Genomic DNA, 25,306 nt, shown 5'->3' on the forward strand with positions numbered 1-25,306 from the left:
AGGGTCAATCCGTGTGACATCTGATCTTTAGATCGCGAGCGTCCATGTTGGGTTGATCGACGGTGTAGGGGCACTTAGAAGGGTCTGTGACGCGGATTGTGCTTTTGTCTCGTTCAAATAACTTTAGTGTGACCACATCATCAGATAATTTCAATTTGACCCTAACATTTTTTATGTTTGGGTCAATGGGACCAATACAATTGGCAATTTCTCCATTTACCTCTCAATTTTGGCAATAAAATTTTGGTAATTTTACATACCTTTTTTAAAATCAATTTTATATATTTCTCTATTTTGGTGAATTTGGGACCGAAGCCCAAAGCAATTTTATATACCTTTGTATTGTAAGATATAGACACTTTAGAGGGATGACATTGAAAAACGCCTTAATTATATAAACGAACATCTGAGTGTGCTAACTCCAGCTGCTTCTTGGCTCACCATGACGGACTCCAAAGGGAAAGATTCCTACTCTTCTTCCCAACAACACTAGGCTCACATATCTCCTTTGGGGGAAAAATTTCGGGTAGTCGAAGCACCATCTTATTGCGTGATAACAAATTCAAGCTAACGAAATTCACATGGCCGAGCTTTTCTGTCATAGCCACGAGGAGTCTTGCACCGAAGCATTGAAACACGAGGCAGATACTTAATATGCAAAGGAAAAAGATGATTGCCAGTCATTTTCACCTTTGCAATCAAGCCTCACTTGCTGTCCCGAATCGTACAGAGCCCATCCTTGATCTCCATGTGATAGCCACGCTTGGATAATTGTCCCATGCTCAAGAGATTCTATTGAAGACTAGGAACATAATACACGACAGAGATGCATTGATCCCACCCATCCTTCGCTTTGATGTTGATCGTTACCTTCCCCATGATAGGAACCTTCGAATTGTTCCCGAATTTGACTTCCAAACAGAAGCTACTATCAAGTTCGATAATAGCTCCTTCACACCACACATGTGATTACTGTAGCCCGTATCCAAGTACCAAATAATTTTTTGGTTCTCCACAGCTACATCACACGTGAACAACAAGGCTTTGTCAACCTTGTCATCCCTATCACAGGAGCTCGCAACCTTGGCTTGTACATTCAAACCTTCCGCCTTCTTGTTGTGACACTCCCCTTTGAAGAGTCCGAACTGTTTATACTTGTAACACTGAACATGCGACTTGTCCTTTCGTTGTCTAGAACTCTTTTCTTACCCCCCTTTCTCTTTCTTCAGACTACAAGAAACCTTCTTCTCATCCCGCAACTCCAACTAGCACCGTAAAGTCTCCTCCACCATCTTGCTCTTCTCCTTGAGCCGCTGCTCGTGGACTTGCAACGAGCCCATCAACTTATCAACCGTCGTGGTGGAAAGATCTCGAGACTCCTCAATAGACGTCACGATGTACTCGAACTGCAACGTTGATGTTCGGATAATCTTCTCGACAATCTTTTGGTCTGTGATAGTCTCACCATCGGCCTTCATTTGATTGACGAGGGGCAACATCCGTGAGAAATAGTTAGAAATCGACTCGGACTTCTCCATTTGAAAAAGCTCGAACTGTCGATGGAGAGTTTATACACCTTTGCATGCCGTGACAAGAGAATCCCACGCCTCCTTTGCTGTCTTCGCATTTGCCATCTTCTCGAAAATAGAAGAGTCCACCGCTTGAAAGATGTAAAAGAGAGCCTTATGATATTTTCTTACGGTTATCCTTTAATGTCTTCTGCTCTTCCGGTGTCAAATTTGCCATTGCCGCTTGCTCCTCGAACCCATCCTCGATGATCTCCGTCAGCTCCTCGAATCCGAATAGTACATGAGACGCGGAGATACTTGTTAGTCACCATCTTATAAAAATAATAATAATTCTCATAAAATGATATTATAGAAAAAATTTCGTTGACAAAAGAAAGAAAAACTGGAATGATGAAGAAAGAGGAGAGTTAAGTTAGAGGAAATCGATTTTAATTCATCCTCTTTAGTAAAGAATATCAGAAACATGAGACAGTAAAGCTATCAATCTCAAAAGAGCTTTTGGAGTTCCATAACTTCAGATGTTACAATGCACAGATTTTTAAAGAGGAATACTTTTTCTTGTATTAGTTTAGAGAAATGAAGACGGAGTACACATGCACCAACCTGTTGACCTATTATATCAAGTCCAGAAAGTACGTAGAACTTGTAACCCGCATAGCATAATAAATAAAGAGAAAATAAAAACACATCATTTATCAAGAGAATTATCAAACGTAAACGGAAAGCTTAGGAGAAGGCTCTTTTACTTACATAAGATCCAAAAAGATAAGCTAAAAGAACCACCAAATAATTGGTAGAAAATTAAAAGCTGACTGGAGATGCCATTAGATATAAAATAAAGATCCATTTGCCACCACAATGGAAACTTTGAGAAGATTTCAGATATCATTTATGAGGGTGAAAGGATGATCAACACTCAAACAAACACATCTAAAGTATTGACACCTCAAATCACAATTCTGCAAAATTTTGTAATCAATTACTTTGTCGAGATTCTACATTGTCTTTAAATTTCTGCCGGTATGCAAGGAAGCAGGTCCACAATCTCTCTGTGAAGTTACTTGTTCTTTTTTTCGCTTTGATAAGGCACATTCTTGGGACTTACTGCATTGCAAGAAGCCATGAACACCATTTAGAGGAAAGTAAAATACACGATTCACAAGAATGTAACGAAAGAAAAAAGGTTCAGTCAATATGGATGTTCACCTTAAATGGCAAAAAATTATACATATATATACACACAAATAAATAAGAACAATAAATATATATAGAAGCAGCATAGCGTTGCAGAAGATATTCTATTGCCTTTAGAATTTGATTCCTTCAGCTTCCGAGGTCAATTCGGGCGAGCACCTTTGTATTTGAACTCTACTATGACAATGGCAAATTGCGTTGCCTTGCCAAATAATCCTACAAGGACCAATCTAACAAAGATGATTTACCTCTTGGAGGCACTGATCAAAGTCAAAACATCAATTTGTCATGCATTAAAAAGTGCACATTACAGTATAAAAGGCTTTTTCCATCCTGAGTTCTTGAACTTCTTTGTCTTTTACAGTATTTTCTTTCTAATGTTTTATATGGCTTAAAATGGGGAAGGCATGCGGACACATCATGTACCTGTAGACAAATTCCTAAATAACGTCTTTTAAATCAAGATATGTTATCTATAATCTATAATCTATAGAAGAATAAATACACATCTTCAACCACCGGATACATGAGCTTCCTCATAATCGACCAAAAAACACATGCATCTTGATTAATATAATAAAAAATTATAGATCAAATAAAGAAAAGAAGAGAGAAAAAGAAAATGTCTCATTTGATATTGTATCTCCTGAAATATGTCTATCAATGAAAACAGAGTCTTCTTCAATGTTTTTTACATTTATTTTATAAGCTTTTCATGCTTTAGATCGTAAAAGATATATATGCTCCGTTTGGAAACGGAGTTCAATTTAACTTAAATTATCAAGCCGATATTAACCAATCAAGGCAAGATGCAGATTTGATCTAATTAAAGAAAATTCAACATGTTGGGTAGGACAATGCACTCTAAATTTTCATCCTCGAGTAATTATTAGACATGTAAAAGAATCTCTAACTGGTATATAATAATCCATATAAGTGCCTCAGCGTCTTGCCTAAATCTATACTTTGCACAATATACCTAGAAAGTGAGACCGTGAGAAGATATAACCTACATATGAATGATATGTCCTACTCACATATAAAAGAGATATAATAATAACAAACTTTGTGTGGAATTGAAAATTTTGTGCCCTAAAGGGGACGACTGTGAGAAAGAAGGTGGAAGCAGCACCTGGAGCCACAAACACGCAGTGGAGATTGGCAAAGAGTAGCTCTCCTGCATCCATCGCATTTAAAATAGCAGGAGGTGGAAAAAGAGTCGAGGACCTGCGGAATATATATAGAGAAATTGCATCAAGACAACAATGATGGTACAAAATCAAGGAATTTGGTCAGCTCATACAGAATTGGGATTCTAAAACGAAATATAGGAGCATGTAGATCAATATGATCTCCCTGGGGGGGGGGGGGGGGGTTGGAAAAATCAATATTGGCAACTATCCACAAACAATTCAATAATAGTCGATCTGAGAAGATAAAGCAGAACAATCCACAAGCATCATTCGATCTGAGAGGGCATGAGCATCACACTATATATTCTTGAAGTTAAGGAATAGGCAATTATCCACTATTTAGAACATCAGCATGAATGGCGCCCAAAATCTGAGGAGATAGAGCAGAGGGTGTTGTTTGGTGCTTAGCAACGCATGTTCAACATAAGTTAGAGGCTGCCATGCAAGGCTTACCTGACCTCTCTGAGAACATGCAATAACTGGGCGTGTGCGACAGCAAGCCCAATTTCATAGGCAATTTCACGCAGGTTTGAAACACAAGAATGGAGATGAATGACAGGAGTAAACATAGGTCTTCCATGTAAAATGTGTTATAAACCAAAGGTACGTATGAGGAATTTATAGCAGAACTCACCTAGAAGCCTCCCGGCAAGACGATCCTTCTAGTGGCAAAAGATCATACGCTTTCTAGGTTGCATGGCATTGACATGCATCTCCAGATGGTCAGTTCCCCACTCAAGAGCATATGAATCCGATATACAACTTTTCCTGTCACTCAATCGAACACATATATACTCTTTTAAGATTCACAGATAGTGCTCGATTGTGGGGTTCAAGAAGATACCATAGAAAAATGAGTTTCCTGATCAAACAAGCACTTAAATACATACTCCGGTACTTCATGGTATAGCTGCTGCTTTTATCTCAGTAGTATTAGCACCCTCCAAATATTTTTAGATCATTTTCCTTGCGCCTTAAAGCTATCAAATCTGCAACTCCATCATTGACATGTATCCATTTGTTGTAAGTAGTAGTTTCTTGACATGAGAATATCATATAAAAAAACAACGATATAATATCCTTGTGCCTGAGGCATCAGGACCAATAACATTGAACCCAACAGGCAACAGGCCAACATCAATTCTAAAATTATTAAGGCCACGCTAAAGGCTACTCAGCAACTTCCCCTGACTTTTGAAGAAAAACAAATTTTTGGCCAATGGCCAAAGCAATTGATGAGCCAAAAAGATAAAACCTCCACCTTCAACTCCTGCATTGAAATTCGGTTGAGAAAGAAGAAAAAGACCAAGTGCGAGTAAACAAATTATTCTGAAAACGCATTGGGTCCAATTTAAATTACAGCCACAGGAAAGTGAATTGCATATCAAATGAACTTGTACAATTTGAAACTTATTGCTAACCATTTATTTGTCAATCGTGCAAAGAAGTAAGATTTATGATCTGCTATCAACTTCACATATTGCATTAGCTTCAAAAAGCAAAATGGTGTCCTCAAACAATGGTTTCCATGCCCAGCTCTGTGGTCTAGTAGTAAATTAGCAATAGAGGCAAAGCGGAAATGCACAAACATTCTAATCCTTCCCATCAATCATAATAGTAAACTCAGAAGGACTTCTTTTCAATTCCCCCCAATATGCACGAATACGCGATGGCCCTGGCACCTTGTTGCTCGTGGTTTCAAGTAAAAGAAGAAAAAGAACACACAAGGGAAAGCAAATCCTTCTTGCCCACTAATTGAGCAACAGTTTTAGAGAGAGACGAGACTTTTAAAAGGTACTGATGATTATGATACGAAGAAGTTCTGCGGTGGCCCTTTCAACTCTCTCTTGTTTAACTTAATGTTTCAAATTCTCCATGAAAAGAGTGTTATATTTCAAATTTTATATGCTTCCCTGCTTTGCAGAGAAGATTATATTGCAGATTTGCATAGGAAGTCGCACGCAATTAGAGGATAGGAGAAGTACACCAAATCTATTTTTCGCAACAAGAAATAACTGGCTTAGAATTCATGTGAATGAAAGCAGCCACATTTAGAATTCATTGGAACAAGACGACAGAGCGAGCAACATTAGTGGCACATTACCAGCAACAACAGAGACGCACATGTGTTGGTACCGCTAAATGAATATGTCAAAGCAGAGAGAAATGACATAACTTAGAGACAAAGCAGAGAGAAATGACATAACTTGTTTCACTCTCAAACTCCAATTTTAGCATAAACTCCACCGCCAGAAAAATATATTTTCTCACTCAGTTAAAACGTCGCCACTGCAAAACCTTTAATGAAGATCCAAACTGTATGTTTCAAAAATACAAACTTTTCAGAGGTAGACGAATCCTGTACATGTCTAAATATGAGTCAAGTAGTAGTTGCAGATGAGTGTTTTTCTGCTGCAGTTTAGCTCTAGGAGACCATGAAATGCTGTTATCTAATAAGAGAGAGAGAGAGAGAGAGAGGGAGAAGAGGGGGCGGCTTATTACCTGATTTCGGGAAGTGAGGGATGAATCTGATAGCAATAGATATGGCCTTTACTGTAGGGTCTCCTGGCAGCCCATTCTCATCTGCAAACATTGTCATTATGTAAAATATATATTCTCTCAACCTCTCAGTCTCTTCTCTGTTTGGGCATCAAGAAAGGAGGTTTTCTTGCTCGCGATAGAATGTAGTAGCAGAGTCGATAATGCACGAAGGGGCAGCCTAGTATCCGTCTGTTCGAGTGAAGGCGGTAACTGCTGCAACCCAATCTTAATAGGAGGGCGATTTGTTAGTTGAAAGATCGCTATCAAACAAAATTTATATTATCATAAGCTCATTCATCCATATGGTACACGAGACCAGTGAGGTTCTTCAGTATATGTGCAATACAACCAAAAAGGAGATATTGATTTTCATAAAAGCCTTTTCAACAAAGTGGCTGTAGTTTAGTGGTAAGAATTCCACGTTGTGGCCGTGGAGACCTGGGCTCGAATCCCAGCAGCCACATCTTTTTCAATTTATTTACTTATTATTATTATTATTAAGACTAACATTTTTTGAACTAATTTCGCGATACTTATTACATCAGCCGAATCCTTAGAGAAGTTTGCACGTTATTACATGATGAAGTTCCATAAGATTAATGTGACAGAGTAGGATTCCTTGTCGAGTTTTCTATTCCTACTCTCTCTCTTAAGTAATCCCAACATGCTGATGCGGTGCATATCCCATAACACTCGAGCTTAACGTCATTTCACTTCCTATCCCCTGCCTCCTCTGGAACATGGCCCTCCACAATGCCATACATTTCATCGGCATCATTTTCAATTGATTTATTGACTTCCATCCCTCGGAGATTTGTCTCTAGTTCTCTTGTGATGCACCTCTGCTGCTCTGTCCTGATCAAGAGTTCAAGGAAATATAAACAGCTTAGATGATGAATGAGAAAGCACTGTAAAAGTGAAGGAAGTTCGAAAGGGAGGCGCAAGACAACCAAGAAGTGCATCAAAAGGAGTAGCACAAGCTGTCTTGAAGGTGCAAGGAACAAGGAAGTCAAGGTTAAGGCCCCTAAATTGCCATCATGATTGTAGCTTCCTAGAATGTTAGAGGGCTAAATGACCCTCTTAAGCAAAAAATGGTCCATAAGTTTGTACGGGATCATGATATAGGAGTTATTGCTATCATTGAAACGCGAGTTAAGGAAATGAATCGTAAAAAAATAGCATATAGATGGAAAAGGTTGGTATATGGTTGACAACTACCAGTTTGCGGGCAATGGTAGATTGTGGATAATGGTACGGGAGGACTTGCAACTGCAAGTACTTAGCATGTCTAGCCAATTTATACACCTTTTATTCAATGTGCTTAAAGGAGTTGGCTGGATTGCGGTAACTTTTGTTTACGCTTCAAATGATATGGTTAAGAGAAGGTTGTTATGGCATGATCTGCAGGCCTTGGCTGGGAACATGAGACATAACTGGGTGCTGATGGGGGATTTCAACGTCATCAAGGATATTGTAGAGGTTAAAACAGTTGGGAGGGAGAATGTCATCGACAAAGCAGGAGGGACTTCGCTGACTTCATGAGCTCTGCTGAGCTCACAGACCACGTCTCTGTAGGTTGTTACTACACATGGAGCAACAAGCGACGAGAGGAAGAGGAGGAAACATGGATATTGAGTAGTTATTGGTTTTAAATTACCATCTTATCACTGTTTCAATGGTTCTGATTTTTGAGATTAGGAGGAATATGAGTGTTTTAGAAAACTGAAAGCGAGATGAAAAGGGAACCCTTTAGCTTTATATATTAGTAACTATATAGACATTTATGCTATACACAAATATATTATAGCCCCTCCTTGCAGAAAGATCGTAATCATCCGACTTTGGTTCTATTTGCAATGCGCATAGTCGAGACTCAGGGCGATAAACGGCTATATTATGATAAGAAATTTAAATTAAAAAAAAAACTATTGATTTTGTGATATATCTAATTAGTTGAGTAGGACGTATTTTGTGGGATATTCTTGATATTACGTTTTTGCTCCCATATGAATATGAATTGTGAATAAAACAAGTTTTCAGTCTCCCAGATCGAAGCTTCATTTTATCTGTTTCGGCCAATCTATTCATCGCCACCATGTCAGACCTCCAAAACCCCCTCTCTCTTCACTTGGTGTCACTATAATTCAGCCCATTTCATTGACAACCAACTAGCTCTTCATGTTGATGGTAATCTGATTTTTAACGAGCGGATCAAACATATTGAGATCGATTGTAATTTTATCCGTGAACATATCCAATCACACATCATTGCTACCACACATATCTCCACTTTACTGAACTCCACCTTATTGACATATTCACAAAGGCTCTCTGTCGAGACTGCTTCCAGTTTCTTCACCGCCGCGGGTTGGGTATTCGGAACCCTCTCATTCTCTAACTTGATGAAAGTATTGCAGAATATATTCCCTTGTATATATTCCTCGTATACTCTCTTTTGTAGATTTGGTTAGTTAGGTAGAATATTTCCAATTAGAGTTGGGCAGCATCTATTATTCCATATTTTGTGGGATATGTGGGATATTTTACATTATATTCTTGATACGTTTGTTTCTATATGTACATGTTCGCACATGAAAGAAATTCAAGTTTCCGGTCTCCCAAATTCTACACGATATCAAGGGTTGCCCTTAGTTGGGTGGTCTGAAAGACACCCCAATTGCTAATTAGCTTAGTAAAGAATTAATACCAGTGTAGATACATCTAGAGAGCTTGACATAGCCTTGATGGAAGTGGAGTCTCTATATTGACCCCTTGAATTTGAAAAATATTCGAAGAAGAACTAATGATGTATTTATTTTTTTCGATGGGTATCACGGTCTGAAAGTTCAAAAGCCCCATAATTAGAAATATGGTATTTACTTTAAATTGGTTGTTTAGGAAAGTTACAAAGAAATATGCTACAAAGTCTAATTTGAACTGATTTTTTTTATAAGGGAGGCACGTGGATCTAGTATAATAAAATGAATTCCACTAACTAATAAAGTGACATGGATAGTCCCACTGCTATCGAACTTGGAACCTTTTGATTACCAGGCGAGGACGTGCACTATTGCATTACACCTTTTTTTTTTAATTTGAACCCATTTTGTTTTCTTATTCTCTGTTTTCTCCCCCTAGGGCAAGGTCGCCGAAGGTTCTTGGACACCCCGGTCGACCTCGCCTAGGTCGAAGATCGCCGAGGGGAGCCCCAACCGAAGCTCTCCCCTCTACTCCCTCTCTTTCAAGACCCTGCAGTGACCTCGTCTAGGGGAGCTCAACAGGAGAGCCCCCGATCGGAGCTCCCCTACTTTTTTAAAAAAAATCTATTAAAAACAATAAAAAGAAAAAAATAAATGGACCCATATGATATAACATAGTCCTCACTTAACACTGTCATAACGGAAGGACTTAATTGATGTATCAAAGAGAATCTTTTTATGTATTTTCAGTAAAAAAAAAAAAAGGGATCAAATTGATGCATTTTCAGTAAAAAGGGACCTATCTAATGTGATAAAGGACCAAATTGATGCAAATTTATAAACTTAAGCACTAAATTGATGTGTCTATGCAAACTGAGAGTCGTAATTGATATATCAAGGATCCAATTAATGTAACTTTTAAATTTAAAGGACTAAATTGATGTAAAAAAGTCTGAGACCTAATTGATGTGACACCCCAATCTCATCGTCCAAATTGCCTATTCACTCTTTGAGAAACCAAGGGTGCGTTTGGAAACAGAGTTTGATTTTGATTTTGATTTTGATTCTGGAAAAGAACAAATGAGATTGTATTATAAATTTGACTTGGGAAACGTGTATTTTTGTTGTGTAGTGGATAAAGTTAAAATCAAAATCACGATTCTAAAATTAAACTCCGTTCACAAACGGAGCCCAAGTTACTTAGTGTCACATCTAAATTTTCTATTTTTTCATCTTGTAATATGATCCATGAGCCTCCTCTCGTTAAAAATAAATAAATAAATATATATATATAGTTAGTTTTATTCCTTAAATCATTTTTCGATGGTTTTTATAATTTTTTTCCCTATAGTCAATATCGAACACAGATTATATTTAGCTTAGTGCTTTGATTATACCAGCAAAAAAAAAAGAGTAAAATTACCAATGTGAATTTGTTGAAGTGGATGAGCTATTATTCTTCTCGTATTAGCTTTGATGTTTGAGTATTGGTGAATTGAGAAAAACTATGATTGGTAGCTTTACATTTTTAATGAGCCGACATGATTTATAGATTAATTAGGGAAGGGCTGAATTTACCGGAAAAAAAAATCAGGGAGGGACTGTTGGACTCCACCTAGTACCGGGGTGCACATCGAAAAAAAGAAAAAGTAAATTAAGTGAGATGTGGCGCTGGCATCCACTGATAATTCATTCAAGTTAGATGGTTGTTTTTCATAGAGAAACACGACAAATATCCTGAGTGTTTCCCTAATGTTGCAATTTGCAGAAAACCTTCGATCGGTCAATTAACTGTACAGAGCTTGCACCTTGCATGCAATTTCATGCAAGTTTATATCATTCGACGGGTTCTCCCATTGGATGAATTCTCTAATCATATTTTCGATTTCTACGGTCTCCCTCATTACGCTAAGCATGAAATATCCGAATGCGCTTAAGCTCAGAACAACTTCGCTCTTGGCCTCGTTGTCCAAATCCTGACCTTCAACACCGAATATCTTGTCAACTACCTCCTGTGCATGCTGAAGGTAAGAACACACGACCTTCTCAATCTCATCTTCATCCAAAGCCGATAATAATTTGGGTGTTGTTGATGTTTTCCCCAGTTCAAGATCACAAGAAACCTTGCTGTCGTTGTTGTTCTCTTCCAGCTTCTTGTCGAGCAACTCCAGTGATTTTACCGAGACGACCTCCTCAAGACATTTTATCGAAGAGTTTGTCAGGTCCTTGAAGAGTTTAAGGTCAGCATCTAGTTCGTCGTTAATGTCCTTCCAAGATGCTGCATGATCCTCGAGTTTCTCTGACAATGTTCGGAGTGCATTGGACCCAAAATGCAATAAATCAACCGACTTGGATAATGACCTAGAGAGCTTACTATAGCAAGCACTATGAAAGGGCATGTACCAAAAGTTAGGCTCCACGTCAGCCTCACCAATGCACTTGCTTAGCCCATTTACGTGGCCCTTAAGCTTCCTCAGGCCCTTTTCCAAGACGGCCCCGCCACCTTGTCGAAGATCGCACGAGCCAATGCATTCGTGCAGCGCCACGAGAGTTTTGCCAAGGTGCCGTCTGGCCAGGGTTGAGGCCCTAACAGGGGACAGCACAACCTCGACTGCAACAGCACAGGACAAGCCGATGAATGTCTCGACAATCCTGGCGATAGCAAACTCGGTGGGCGGGCCGAAGTCCTTCCGGCCTAGAATAAGGACAGCCCCAATGATCGCCGAGATCCCGCCCGCCTGCCCGTACATCCTACTGCTCCTCAGGAAGTTCGTGAAAATGAACCACGGAATGAGTGAAAAGAACCTCACTATCAGGAACCTTTCAAAGAGGAAGCAGCCCACCACTCCATAAACAGTTCCTAGGACAGTCCCCTGTGCCTTGACGTTCGCAACCTTGAAAGTTGCCTCGCGGGCCGAGGCCAGGCTTATGGCCACTGGAAGCCCGGCCCAGAACCCGTTTTCTCTGCTGTACATGAGCCCGAGCATCGTCGCGAGGCCCAGAGAAAGCGAGCACTTTAATGCCGGCATAAGCCGTTTGGGGGCTCGAAACGTCGTAAGCCAATTGCCGGTGTTTTGCTTCCCGGAGTCGGGTGATTCCTTGGTGCTCGTAAGAGTTTGATTCTGGACGGGATCAAATGGTTTTGCTAGTGACTTCAAGCAGAACATGAAGAAAGCGGAGGACAACTCACGAAGGGATGTTGAGACTTCGTGAAGTACATGGATGGACTTATTATTAGATGTCTTTTGTTCTGCGATTGACTCAGCTGGGGCTGTCGAGGAATTCGAATTAGACCAAAGGTTAACTTGTTTCTCCAGAGCAATCAGGCCATTTTCGAGTTCTTGATTGGGCAACTTGATGGGAAATGAATGAGACGAACTCGTCAGTGCAATCTCCATTCCGCGCAGATGTGTCTCTACTTTTTGCAGGCCGTCCCCGGGATTGCCTTGATGAGAGTTCGAGGACTTGATGAAGGGTATCTGCTCCCATTGCACACTTTCCTGTACGTGGCAAGTCATAATTCACGTTATTACATCAACTCAGTTCGGTATAACAAAAAGATGGGTCATCTAACAGAGATATATCTATGATTATAAAGCATAATATACTGATCGGCTGTTTTTTTCTGGAAGCTAACCTGATAGCGCTTGGTACTGTGGATAAGTTTATTTGCAGAATGGGATAAGCACTTGGCTTGGGAGATAGACGAGAGAGAGGAGTTGGCATCCTCCGCACTAAACGCCTTAACGAAGAGCTTCAGCCTGTTCGAAGCATTCTCCACGTACTGCTCGCAACTCTCCTTAACCTGTGAACATCCACGATTCAATAGAATTCATATTAAAATGCGGTTTTCTTGAAATAAATTTATTATGTACTAATCAGATGCGAAATATATATATATATATATATGTTTGGCTCTCTCTCTCTCTATATATATATATATATATATGAATGAGACCATATGTTAATTTTATCCTATAATTTCTTAGTTATTGGATACGGTTATTTTTTTGCATATGTGTATTTCAATTTTGCTTATGAAATGTGTATTCATGCACCTATGGTTGCACCTAATTTCTGCACTGTCGTCCGTCAACATTTGATCGCGGGATATAGTCAAGTAAGAGTGGCCGCCACTAGCAAAGTGCCCTGAACCGGACGGTCCGTACTCCATTCATCATAACATCAGTTGACATTCATGCAAACAACGTGATACATACATATATATAGGTATATATATATATGTACGTATGTATATTTACGGATGTACCTCGTTAGTGGCTAGCCTTGGGATAGGCAGCAGCAAGGCCAAAACACACGCCAATAGCCCGACTGCAGTGCTAGCCGCCACATGAACTGGGTGCATGATGGCATCGGCATGCTCTTTGTCGATGAACCCAACCACGTATATCAGCACAATCTGCCCCAGTGCGATGCGCTTTGCCACCAGGTGCGTCCTCTCGGGGAGCACCACTACGAAGGCGGCCATGGCCACCGCAATGGAGGTAGTGGCCTTAGAGAGCCGAGCAGGCCCGCCAATGAGCCACAGGCTCAGGATGGCCGGCCCCACGCTCTGGGCGGTTGCATACAGGGCAAGCCAGCAGCTCCGCCACATGTCGCCCAGTGTGGCGTCCATCACGATGAGGACCACGGTGACGTAGCTGAACGCGGGGAGGGCCACCTGGCGCTGGAAAGGGGAGGGACTATACAGGGTGGCGCCAGCTACGATGGTGCAGGCCAGGGTAGCCCTGAAGGCCGAGGAAAGGCACGTCGTCCAGGCTCGCCTGGAATGCTCGGAAGCTGCAGCAGACGATGACATTGCCATCTACGTGTAGTATGTTACTGGGAGTTAATGAGGAATGGGTCGGGAATAGGAATTCTGGATTCTTTCCCGACAATCCTAGAAACCTTGTGTGGTCTGTGGTCTACAGAGCGTGGGAGGGGGTTTAAGTAGGGAATGGAATTAGAATGGGAATTGGACACGGGGAGGGATTGACAAATTAATTATTAATTAATTAAGTGGGATCCATGAGGATGACGCAGTTAATTCTCGGTGGTAGATGTCAACTCCAACTCAAGCAAGGACAAGGAGATATATATATATATATATATATATATAGTATAGTCGCGTTCTAATTATCTTTCATTTCATATATTTCACACACACATATATACATAACAAACACTCGCATATACATAAGGAATTTCGATTATAATGGATTACCATAAACGATTAAATGCACTGAAATTACTTTGAATAGAAAAGGCGAGAAATAAAAGAAACGAGTCTAAGAGTATTCTTGATAATACGACAATACATCTACAAGAAAATTGTCATATGATTAAGTTGATGAATAAGTACATATATATATATATATATATATCTGTTCATATGTGTGATGCGATGATAAACAACTTCATACATGTCATGTATACCTTCGAGGTTCAACATCAATGTTATTAGTCTCCATTAATTGATATCTTTAGCATGTATTACAGTGTAGATGATATTGACGTGCATCCTTTTTATAACATCATATCTTGATTGAAGCATATAATTGTATGTATGAATGTGTGTATATACACATAAGTGAAAATCACCTTACATATATATATATATATATATATACATATTTTTTTTCATAAATGGAAAGTGAAGAATATATACATGCATGCATGTTTCCTGGGTGCTTTGACCGATGGACGACGCTCGTATTTTTTATTTTCTGGGCTTTTTAGTTGGCTTGTCCGGCGCTTATCAATGCAGAAAGCTTTTGAACGAGATCCGAGATGAGTGCATACCTATGGCCGCCCTCCAAAAGTAATTTGTGATAATTAAAAAAAAATGTGTGTAGAAAAAGCTAGCTCTTTTTCTTTTTTTTTTGTGGCCCTCATATATCTTGCTGCACGATCTATTTAGATCGTTGGAATTCCTCTATATGGAAAGACTACAAGGAGCAATATAAATCCTGCAAGGAATTGTTGTCTGCTAGAGCATCATATATGACCAGTACCAAGATTTGGTGCGGGTCAAAAACTGACATTGAAATTTACTAAAAATATCTTTTAAACCCATAATCAAATTAATATATATCTTAACAGAAACTAGTCTCAGACAATAAGATAATGACACTTTCTTTAATCATCCGTTTAGATTGGGTGAAATAAAATGGAGAGGAGGGAAAGTTGTTAGGGAATTTTGGAAATTCCATACAATTTTCTTTCTCCTCCCTTCCCCTCTTATTCAAACAAGATATAAGATAAACTAACGAAGTGTTGGTTGAGTATTAAACAGTTTCAACTCCCTGTAAGGAGAATAGTACAAATCCGGACCTCGGGAAGCGCATTTGTTGGAAAGAAAAATAACCTTTAATGTTCGATCTTCAGAAATTACGAGAACAATATATTCCACAATTTTATATTTACCAAAAAAAATATATAAGAGAAAAAGAAATATATATATATATATATATATATATATATATGACCCTATATTTGTATAAACATACGATGGGGAATTCGTATAATAAAGCTATGTCATCCTATTTATAATATAATTAATTAGGAAAAAAGACCATTTGTGTCAAAGCACGCATGGCATGGCATGGCATGGCGTCTTTTATGGAGGGAGCGAGGGAAAAAAAGCAACATTGGCTGAGGGAAAAGATAAACAAAGTACGTACGATGTTCAACTTTATTAGTGATATAGCTTGAAAAATTGTTTATTGGCAAATAATTAAATAAATTATATTATTATTAAATCAATTAATGCATGTAATGAGGAGTAGAAAAGCTAAAGTGGGGTCTTCTTAGATTTCCACTAAACCAAACAATTTTCAGCAAATATATAATGCATGAATATCCCTGCTCCTTGACGGGGGGGAAAGGTCAAATATGCGTGCGACGCCGCGATTTCGTCAATATCTTATTCTGCTGTATATATATATATATATAATATATATATAATATTATTATTCCCAGCAAGTTCGTTAAAGCAAGCAGGAGAACCCTTTATTTCATTTATTAACAATTCAATCCCCTTTTTTTCCTTCTTTTATAGTGCAAAAGTTTAATTAAAGCAATATATAAGGTCCTTCGTGCCTGGTCATCGTCAGGGGAAAAGAAAATTCTTGCATGATCCAAGATGTCTCATTGAGCTCTCGTGCCATTTTGCAACATAACTCGTGAATGACTGATGAAATATGTCATATGTTTGATTGGGATTCAAAGTAAGTATATATATTTGTTAGTTGGTATATAAGTGTGTGTGTATATATACACACACATATATATTTAATAGAGGAAATTACGATTTCAAATCCTAGTTTTTCTTGTATAGACGTTGTATTATAATCATATAATTATTTCTTTTTATATACACGTCATGTACCGATTAAGATAATTTTAAAAAAAATGACGGAAGAATGAGAAGAAGAGGGGAGAGAGAGAGAGAGGGCTCGGGTCTAGGTAGCGGAGAGGCTAATCCGGTGAGGCAATCCGACGAGAGCTGCCAGTTGAGAAGCTCCGGTGGGCAGAGGAGAGGAGAGAGAGGGTAAAGGATAAGAGAGTGAAGAGAGAAGTTTGTTCCTTCTAATTTCATATTATTTTTCTTTAATTTTAATTAAAATCTTTTAAAATAATTTTTTATTGTATTGTTTTAGCCACATTGGATGTTCATATAACAAGTCGGATGCCACGTCAACGAGAGCTAACGGCGTCAATGAGTAATTTACGAAATATAGGTTATTGTAACATTTTAAAACGTTTTATATTCAATTGTTATTAAAAAAAATTATATTGGTAAAAGGTTCTATACCATCCAAGCCTTTTACCCCCAACAATTTTACCTCCATTTTCGTAGAATACTCATACCACTGCAAGTGTAGTCCTCCCACGACCTATATATATATACGCACACACACATATAACATAATATATATATATATATATATATATATTATGCATATGTATACGTCATCACAAGAACAGGTTTGTTGGGATCCCATGTAGCTCGGCCCTGTCATTGGCCCAAATTATATTTTCTAGTCTCTTTTGAAAAACTTCTGCCCTCTCCCTGTTGTTTTCGTTTTTAACTCTACGTGTAACTTCATTGGCAGTAAAATGAATTTATTATTAGACGATTCATCCAAAAAAAAAAAAAGAATTTATTATTAGACGGATCTTTATGCATAAATAAGATAGCTCGAAACGTAACATGGTCGGGATGGTCGTCCAACCTATCCTATGATCCTGGGGATCTCAAGGACGGTCCGATATAGGACGGTAAGGGTTCCGTTTAATTTTCTCTTACTGTGAAGTCCCACCATCGACATGCTTCTTTCGTTTAAATTCCCATTTTGACGTGGAATTCCTCGTGGATATTAGACTTCATAGTCAAGTTTGTGGCGCAGAGCTCATATAAGGTATAAATTTTGAGGCATCGTTTTACCAAGGATTTAGACAAAATCTAGCCTAGAGTTGGGATGTTTGTGAATTCCAATTTCAACAGAGTGCCCCACCAACCATGTTCAGATTTGACATTTCATTTTTTTTATAGTTGGGTTGGTCTCATATGCATACCCAGCTTCGCCTTAAAAAATCGAAAACCATTACGTTTCATCCATCACAATTAAGAAGCACCCATTGCCTATATTTTGTCGGTTGTATTCTGCATCATCCAACACTCGATATGTCGAGGATCCTTTCCTTTTATATGTGTGTGTGTGTGTGTGTGTACTTAGCATTCCCATTAGCTTAGCCCGCGTCATCGGTCTCTGTCTTTTTATCTGTTCGAAATCCCAAAGGTCACCCACTGTCATATAAACCATAATCAATGGATAGTGATTTCAGACCATAGCAAAGAGAAGAGAGAGAGAGAGAAATCAAGCGGTAAGTTAGGAAAAGGAGGAAGGGAGGAATAGAATAGTGGATTGGTGTTGGTTGGCCCACTTGAATATTCGAAGATAAAACCAGAAAGTTTGGAGAGGGAACGAAAGGGAAGGGAAGAAGGGTTCACTCCCTGACGTCATAACTCACAAATTTTGGTCGCCAATAAAAAAAAAAGAAAAAAAAAAAGAAGGCTATGGTGGAAGAGTGGAGCCCCCCTCCTCCTCCCTCCTCTTCAGCTCCCAGGGCAGATAAAGATCATTTGAGGAAATATCTAATGCAACCACCGCAATTGCGTTAGATTATAATTGGTACGAAGGAATGAAATCAAACTGGTTAAAATTAACGTATTGTATTTCACTCTACTTTGCATTTGGTAGCACTCATAAAAGTTGAAATGATCATTCTATTGTGATGATTTTCTTTTTTTAAAGATGAAATGGATATTCCTTCGAAAAAAGTCGGGAAATGTTCGTTCCAAAAAATGTTCATCCCACCAATTCGAAAATTTTAATTAACAAAATGAAGAAGAAGAAGAAGAAGAATAATGATTAAATACGCATGTTTTTATTGCATAGAAGAATATAAGGTGTAAAGATTTAACTATATTTCATCGCGTGTCCCCTATTTCTATATTTCATTCTAGCTCGGCAACAAAAACTCATTTCATTACATTTCACCGGACCAGATACATGGCAAGGACTTTCCTCGGCATGAGCCATTCCAAGGAAGGTGAATCACATGGTCCACTTACGTACTCATACTGTAAAGCTTCTGCTGAAGATGAAATCCACTCAATCCAGATTCCTGGAACTTGCTACCGAGCGAAGCTAGAGATGTTTGTAGAATCAATCAATATAATAATTAAGAAAGCAATCACATGTTCTGATGCTGAGCGCACTGTTGGCCCGTTTGGTTTCGTGATCAAATTTTAGAATCATGATTTTAATTTTAACTCTACACACTACACAATAAAAATACACGTTTCCCAAATCAAATTTATAATACCATCTCATTTGTCTTTTTTCAAAATCAAAATCAAAATCAAAATCAAAATCAAAATCAAAGTTACTCTGAAACCAAACGCCTCCTAACTGATTAGCTCAGCCCAGTCCTCAAGAGTGACCTCCTGCAGATCGACCAGTCCGGCTCTTGTCTGTCTTCCGCGTGGTCCTTCTGTTCCTACTTTAACATTAGACATAACAAAAGAATCTCCCTGGTCTCAGATCGCATTTCATATTTTGCTTCACTCACTCATTGTGAAGATCTTGTAGGGAGGTATCCCATGTTTTCTCCTCGGACTACATGAATGACTTACATGATAATAAAATTTAGCTAACTTCGTCACCACAATTCCCTTTTAAGAATAATGATTTGAGTCATCACCTCAATAAGTTTACCGCATTATTAGCTTTACCAAACTCTTCTTCAACTGAGAAGGTAAGAAAGATAGCCAAGCTATACTTACAGTACCCAACAGCTATTAACAGCAAAATCCATCAACTCGTATATATAAAGCCAGCCTAAATCAAATACAAAAATGGCCCTAGACCCAAGGAAACTAATTGAGGGACCTTTATCTCAGGGTGCTGCAAAGGGACGACTCTCGGGATCATATAACCCTGCAATTAAAGCAACAAGCAGCCACAGCATGAGGACAGCAATCATAAAAGTTCTCACAACTTGGTTGAAAGTATCTTCCGAGTCCATGTCAGATTCTTTCATCAAATAGTTCGGAGCAAGATCTTCGGAGCCCTCTCTCTCGCTACCATCGGGCATTGAGTTTGACCAACTGGGACCATCTGAAAAAGGGTGCATACTATGATTTCCAGGATTTCTGCATTTCTCGCAACCACATTTCCCACCAAGATATGCTGGCAGCATCTGAAGGCACTCGGACAGAACTTTCAGATACATCTCTCCTTCAATCCTCAGCTTTTCTCGTGTAGTGGGTCTCAGAACCTGAGAGAGTATACAAAGTCATTTTCTTTTTTCTTTTTTTTCCCCAGAAAGAGGTGTTTGTAGGTTCTAAGCATAGGAGGAAAAGGTTGGAAACACATAAGTGGATAGGTTCTAGATTTGTTTGCTCTACCGAGCAGGTAAGTTCCTCTTCCCAGACTATGGAACCAGAAGCTTTTCTTTTAATTCCAACCCGATGTTTTTCTAAGATCAGTAAATTTAGATAAAAAATAACTATCAGAGTGCCAAGATTGTGATATCATATACGTTCCACTGGGAACGTTTTCCGCTTCCAGGATGTTGAATCAGCCATACCTACCCAGGAACAGCAAGCCACGTACCCTTATTTCTAGATACCAGAAAATATATTACCCAGAACTTGCAAGTATACCAGTAAAACCATGACAAAGAAAAGATGACATTCAATTGAGATCCAACCAAAATGGATGAGAGAGACGGAGAGGGGGAGCCAGGAAAGAGAGTGCAAATCTCTTACTTGGATGAGAGTCTGAGCAATAACCCGCACTACTGGGGGAAGCCTTATAACAAATAAACAACCAAGCCGATTGGGGTAATGATCTTGCAGAAGTGAAAAGCAGGATCGCAACATCTGCATGGGGATTCTATATGGAGGTAATCCTTCACAATCTACCAGAACTGTAATTTGACCGTTTTCTGCATCAACTAAGCTAAGAACTCCATGTTCCACTTGAGATACTGCAGTTGCAAAGTGAAACTTGAGTCAAATTGAAGAAACATAATCCCATTGAGAAAATTGATCAGACATGGGGAACATTGATTTGAAAAGATATCCAATAGCCCAACATTCAAAATCAATTATACTTGTGTAACTGTTCCATGCATCATTAAGAACCACATTTTGGAAAGGAGCTGAATCGGTCCAAAATTCATCAAGGCAGATAGAAACATACTGACTGCTTGAGCAAAGCGGGGTCTCTCATGTGAGGGAACACTGAAGCAAGCTCGCCCAAGCCGCACAATAAGACAAGGCCGATTCTTGACATCAAATCCATGCCAGAAAAGCATATCAGACCACATCTTTAGTTCATCCTCAGTAAGAATCCGGTAGGTATCTCTCCAACGAACTGTCTTCTTAACTGATGACAAGAGGCATGAAAAGTCACCATTTGCGGCAACATAAAACCTACGAAGTTCATCATCATTGATTCTGCAAAAACATTAACTTGCCATGGTCACTTGCAAAAAGAAGAAAGATGATAATATGCAAGGCATGCATAAAACTGGGTATAAAAGGGGGGAGAAATAGCAACTTACATCATCTACAGTATTATAAACGGAGAAGGAAAGGAAAGTAGACGTGTAACTTTCCTTTACCAACAAAAGCCCATTGTAAGGTTAAAATTATAAGGGTTAATTTCAAAAAAGAAACTCATACTTTACTCTCTTTCCTAGATATAGCGAAAAGTGAAAGTTGTTAAAAGTTAAAGCGCATAGTTTGAAAATTATTTTGTTTATAGCGTCTTCTAACTTCCATTAACTTTTTCGTTAGAAAAATAATTTAAAAGAATACAAAAATTAGATTACTGTAAAGGAAGAGGGGGAGGGGGCGGGCGGGGGAGGCTGAGGAGCTAGAGGCTGTTGTAGGGGGCCTTTCAGTCTGCTGCCTCACCTGGAATTGCCTTCCCACTACTCTCTCTCTTATCTCTTTCTATCTCCTTTCCTCTCTCTTGCCCATTTTTCTTTCTGTTATTCCTTCTTTAATTTAATTGATTTAGGTAGAATAAAATATCCATTTCTAATATCTTATAAAGGATCCAATTCACATTTCAAAATTTTTTAAAAATATAGTTACAGTTATACTAGAAATATCAAATTATACATTAATTAATGTTTAAAATGTAAGTGTAACATCCTACTGGTAGCCAAGTAGAAATCTAGTAAAAGAATAATTTGAATTTTGGGCTAGGTAAAAGTCAGAGCAACAAATCCACAAAACTTCATTGCCCAATATTTTTCTCACACCATATTCTGGACCCTCTCTCCGATTCTAAGAAAACCACGTGTGTTCTGCAATACATCTTGCTATGATGTTTCAAGCAACTTACCTATCTGGCAAGCTAATTCCCTGATTTTGCAGTTCTTTATGTAGACAGATTAACCAATTTTCAGAAGCTACTCGAGGAGCTTCATTGCAGAGGCTGCAAATAATAGAACAACAATGTTAGCAAATTCGGATATAGATGATGATCATTAGTGAGGTAAGATGAGTAAACATCTAGAATTAACAGCTGTTATTACATTCATTCAGGGGAAAACAATCAAAGACTACAGAAATATAATAATCTCTGAACTTTGCAACCAAATTCAATATTTGAGGATTCCCAATTACTTCATTTCTAGCTTTCCCAGTTCAGATAGAAAGTGCTTGATCATGCAACAAAAATGACCTGCTAGTCTCGTTACACTTGCAGTAGTTTTCAGTTTCAGTTTGACAGATCCACATCACTAAAGCTTGTAATAACTACGTGAAAGATGAAATGATCCAGAGGAATCAAATGGGTCCGACTATATAAGATAACGCAAGCATAACGAACATTAATTCCATGATCCCACAAAAGGAGAAACAAAACTTATGGTGAAACCAGACAGCCATCTCTAAGACAATCCATATCAGTCTCATAAAAAGCAACATAAAAAATTAAAACTCAGAGATAACGTCCCTCACATGCACCTTGTATCCGAAGCAGACTGTACAGAGACTGGATCCAAACTCACATCTGAGTATGACTGAGAATCACTGTTGCTTTCTGAGTTCTCACTGCTAGATTCCTCATGATCAGAGAATGCAGTAGCAATTGAAAGGACCAGTAAAGGCCGCGATAGTGCCTGAATATAGCAATTTCAATTAGGTCATCATTGATCTCTAAAGATCAACATAATGTCGACCAGCTCAAGCACTATAATGATGTCAAAGGATGACAAAGCAACAATACTTCTGAAGAAAAGTTACATGTCAATTACTATATGGGATCGAATAACAAAATAAATCATTAAACCGAACCCATGGCATCCAGGAAAGGAACTGATGATATCATCCTATTTTAGTTTGTACATTGGAAGATTTGAAATTGTCCAACATTATAATAGCTCAACCAGCAGCAGAACATCCAAAGCCATAAAAGTATAGATAATGCCATCTATTGTGCTACCCCAAAGGAGAAATATGTGGCAAGCATCAACATATGAAGCTACTTACGAAGAAAGTGGCCCCACAAGTGTCGGATAGAAGGAGTTTACATGAGATGAAGTCTCCTTAGAATGTGACATTTTAGAAGCTACTTATATATCTTTTACTGACTAACAAGTACTCAGAGATATACATGGACTGATATACATCTCTTTTCTGTTTATCCGTGAAAACCAATATGCTGTTAATGACATAAGATCATCAATAAGATACTGACCTGCATGGTTTTTATCAAACCTCTAAATGGAGCCCAATGCTGAATCCATTTCAGAGGAGGATAGCAAAGAAGCTGCAAAGCTTGAAGACCACGCCAAGCGAATGGACATTTTGCCTTAGAGAGCCTTCGAAAACCTTCTAATGCTGCAACTTTGAGCAAAAAGAATGCTGCACGACCAACCACGCCACTTCCTATTTCACCATGCCTTAGAGAAGCTATGTGCTTGTAAGCACCCCCAGGAAAAGCTTTTGGTCTTGAAGCAACCAATGTTCTTGTAGGGGCCCTTTTCCCGGGAACGACACTAGCAATATCAGAATTTCTGCTTAAGCTAGACTTTTGATCTTCCATTAGACCAACCGGTCTGCTTTTAACTGGAGGCAATAAATTCTTTAAAAGTTAATGGCCGTGCCATGGAATTACTCAGACAGCTTTTAGCATTCTAAATTACTGCCAGGGTTGGTCAAAACATCGATCCTGCAGAAGGAAACGAGAAACATTCCACAGAGTTGATTAGTTATTGTAACTAAACTCCTGAACTGCCAGCAAAACAAAATGGATGATCATGAGGTGCAACTACGCTTTATTTTTCTGAAACAAATATATCCGTGTCGAGCTCGGGTCATGTATTGAGAACGGAGAGACTCTCGGCTGTCTGCAATCCCAAACAGCAAGTAAGTTCTTGTTATAAATATCTCCAGTAAGCTGTTTATAAGCCTGTCATTCCAAGCCCAGCTTCGCCGCTCTGCTGCAAAATTAGACCGACAAGCAGTTTACTAGCCACCCGACCGCAACATCAAACAGACCGAGGACTCGGAACAAATTAATGGATCGGTCATTAGTACCACCCAAGATCAACATGAAGAAACAATGAGCCCGATATTTAGCAAGAAACTAACATCGACAATCCCTCAAAATTGCGAAACTAGAACCTAACTGGCTTGATCAAAATGAGCTGCAAAGGATTGATAATGGAGGAAATATGCAGCTCAAATCAGCTAGATACTAACAAAATGGAGAATTCGAGCCGATGCTGCACTTGGCGGACGAAGAAATTCAACATTACCACGAGAAAACGAGGATCGGAGCTGGGAATAAGATTGATTAAGCTCCGCGAGATCGATCCAGATTTCTAGGAGAGACGGTAAAGGATATCGCGTGGAATTGCATTTCCGAGGAAGCTGCCGGTTCCCGCTTTTTTGGAGATCAAACCATTTCAGATTCAGAGTGAGCTCACAAACAGCGGCGAAATCGAATCGAATCGAATCGAAGGGAAAAGAAGAGAAGCTTTGGTTTGTATGAAAGATCGGGTAATGATATCGGCCTTTGTCGGGTGAGCTGCGTCGCTTTCGACGGTAGGTGATGGTGGGATCAACGAAAGGAAATTGGACGGGAAGGATGTAAAGACTGGGCCGCCTGTGGGCCCATGGACAGCTCGCCCCAACATCAACTCCTCCGGCCCATCACACGTGTTCGGCTCGTAAAATTCTTTTTTTATTATTTATTTATAAAGAATGCTCATGAATTTAATACAATGAACTGAAAAATCCTAAATATTTAATAAAATTGTACAAGTAGTCTCACATGAGTATCGAGTCTAAAAACTTCTTAGTCACCAGACAAATGCGTGCCGTACCGCGCTACACCCTCTTTAATAATTTAGTATTTTCTAATCGGGACATGAATCACTGCATTAAACCTTCTTCTTATCTTTCAAATTATTTTCCGGTTGAGAAACTTGTGGATTTTCCCACAAGAGGTTTAGGTGTTTCGAGCTTATGTCACTCCACATTTCATTCCTTTTAGTTCTATTGTATATACTAAACGTATATCGCGCTAAGCACAAGGTTAATTAGATTAAT

General features: G+C 38.9%; 2 protein-coding genes, 1 long non-coding RNA gene and 1 other non-coding gene across 10 annotated transcripts; 1 reads left to right on the forward strand and 3 right to left on the reverse strand.

Annotated features, from left to right (window-relative positions):
• Positions 1-276: 276 nt before the first annotated feature.
• On the reverse strand, positions 277-6,682 carry LOC116198516. Of its 3 annotated transcripts, none has more exons than XR_004155333.1 (5): positions 6,419-6,682; positions 4,807-4,905; positions 4,551-4,684; positions 3,856-3,950; positions 277-2,939 (listed from the first exon to the last, which is right to left on the reverse strand). It is a non-coding gene; the product is annotated as an uncharacterized LOC116198516 (long non-coding RNA). The 3 variants fall into 3 exon arrangements; XR_004155334.1 differs by having other exon boundaries at positions 278-2,633; positions 6,419-6,681; XR_004155332.1 differs by having other exon boundaries at positions 277-3,950; positions 6,419-6,679.
• A 166-nt stretch (positions 6,683-6,848) lies between these two features.
• TRNAH-GUG lies at positions 6,849-6,920 on the forward strand. The gene has a single exon. It is a non-coding gene; the product is annotated as a tRNA-His (tRNA).
• A 3,913-nt stretch (positions 6,921-10,833) lies between these two features.
• On the reverse strand, positions 10,834-14,040 carry LOC116199323. Its single transcript, XM_031529647.1, has 3 exons — positions 13,427-14,040; positions 12,794-12,961; positions 10,834-12,656 (listed from the first exon to the last, which is right to left on the reverse strand). The coding sequence occupies exons 1-3, from the start codon at positions 13,979-13,981 to the stop codon at positions 10,944-10,946; spliced, it is 2,436 nt and encodes an 811-aa protein (XP_031385507.1). The 5' UTR covers positions 13,982-14,040; the 3' UTR covers positions 10,834-10,943.
• A 5,052-nt stretch (positions 14,041-19,092) lies between these two features.
• Positions 19,093-24,769, reverse strand: LOC116200090. 5 transcript variants are annotated; one of them, XM_031530778.1, is made up of 8 exons: positions 24,511-24,769; positions 24,025-24,192; positions 23,448-23,921; positions 22,709-22,869; positions 22,089-22,181; positions 20,934-21,190; positions 20,498-20,718; positions 19,093-20,004 (listed from the first exon to the last, which is right to left on the reverse strand). In XM_031530778.1, exons 3-8 carry the CDS (start codon positions 23,793-23,795, stop codon positions 19,624-19,626), a joined length of 1,461 nt encoding a protein of 486 aa, XP_031386638.1. In that variant the 5' UTR covers positions 23,796-23,921; positions 24,025-24,192; positions 24,511-24,769; the 3' UTR covers positions 19,093-19,623. The 5 variants fall into 5 exon arrangements, with proteins under 5 accessions (XP_031386638.1, XP_031386641.1, XP_031386639.1 ...); XM_031530781.1 differs by lacking the exon at positions 24,025-24,192; XM_031530779.1 differs by having other exon boundaries at positions 23,448-24,189.
• Between the last annotated feature and the right edge of the window lie 537 nt (positions 24,770-25,306).

The sequence above is a fragment of the Punica granatum genome, chromosome 3 (genome assembly GCF_007655135.1).
Source record: "Punica granatum isolate Tunisia-2019 chromosome 3, ASM765513v2, whole genome shotgun sequence".
NCBI classification, from domain to species: domain Eukaryota; kingdom Viridiplantae; phylum Streptophyta; class Magnoliopsida; order Myrtales; family Lythraceae; genus Punica; species Punica granatum.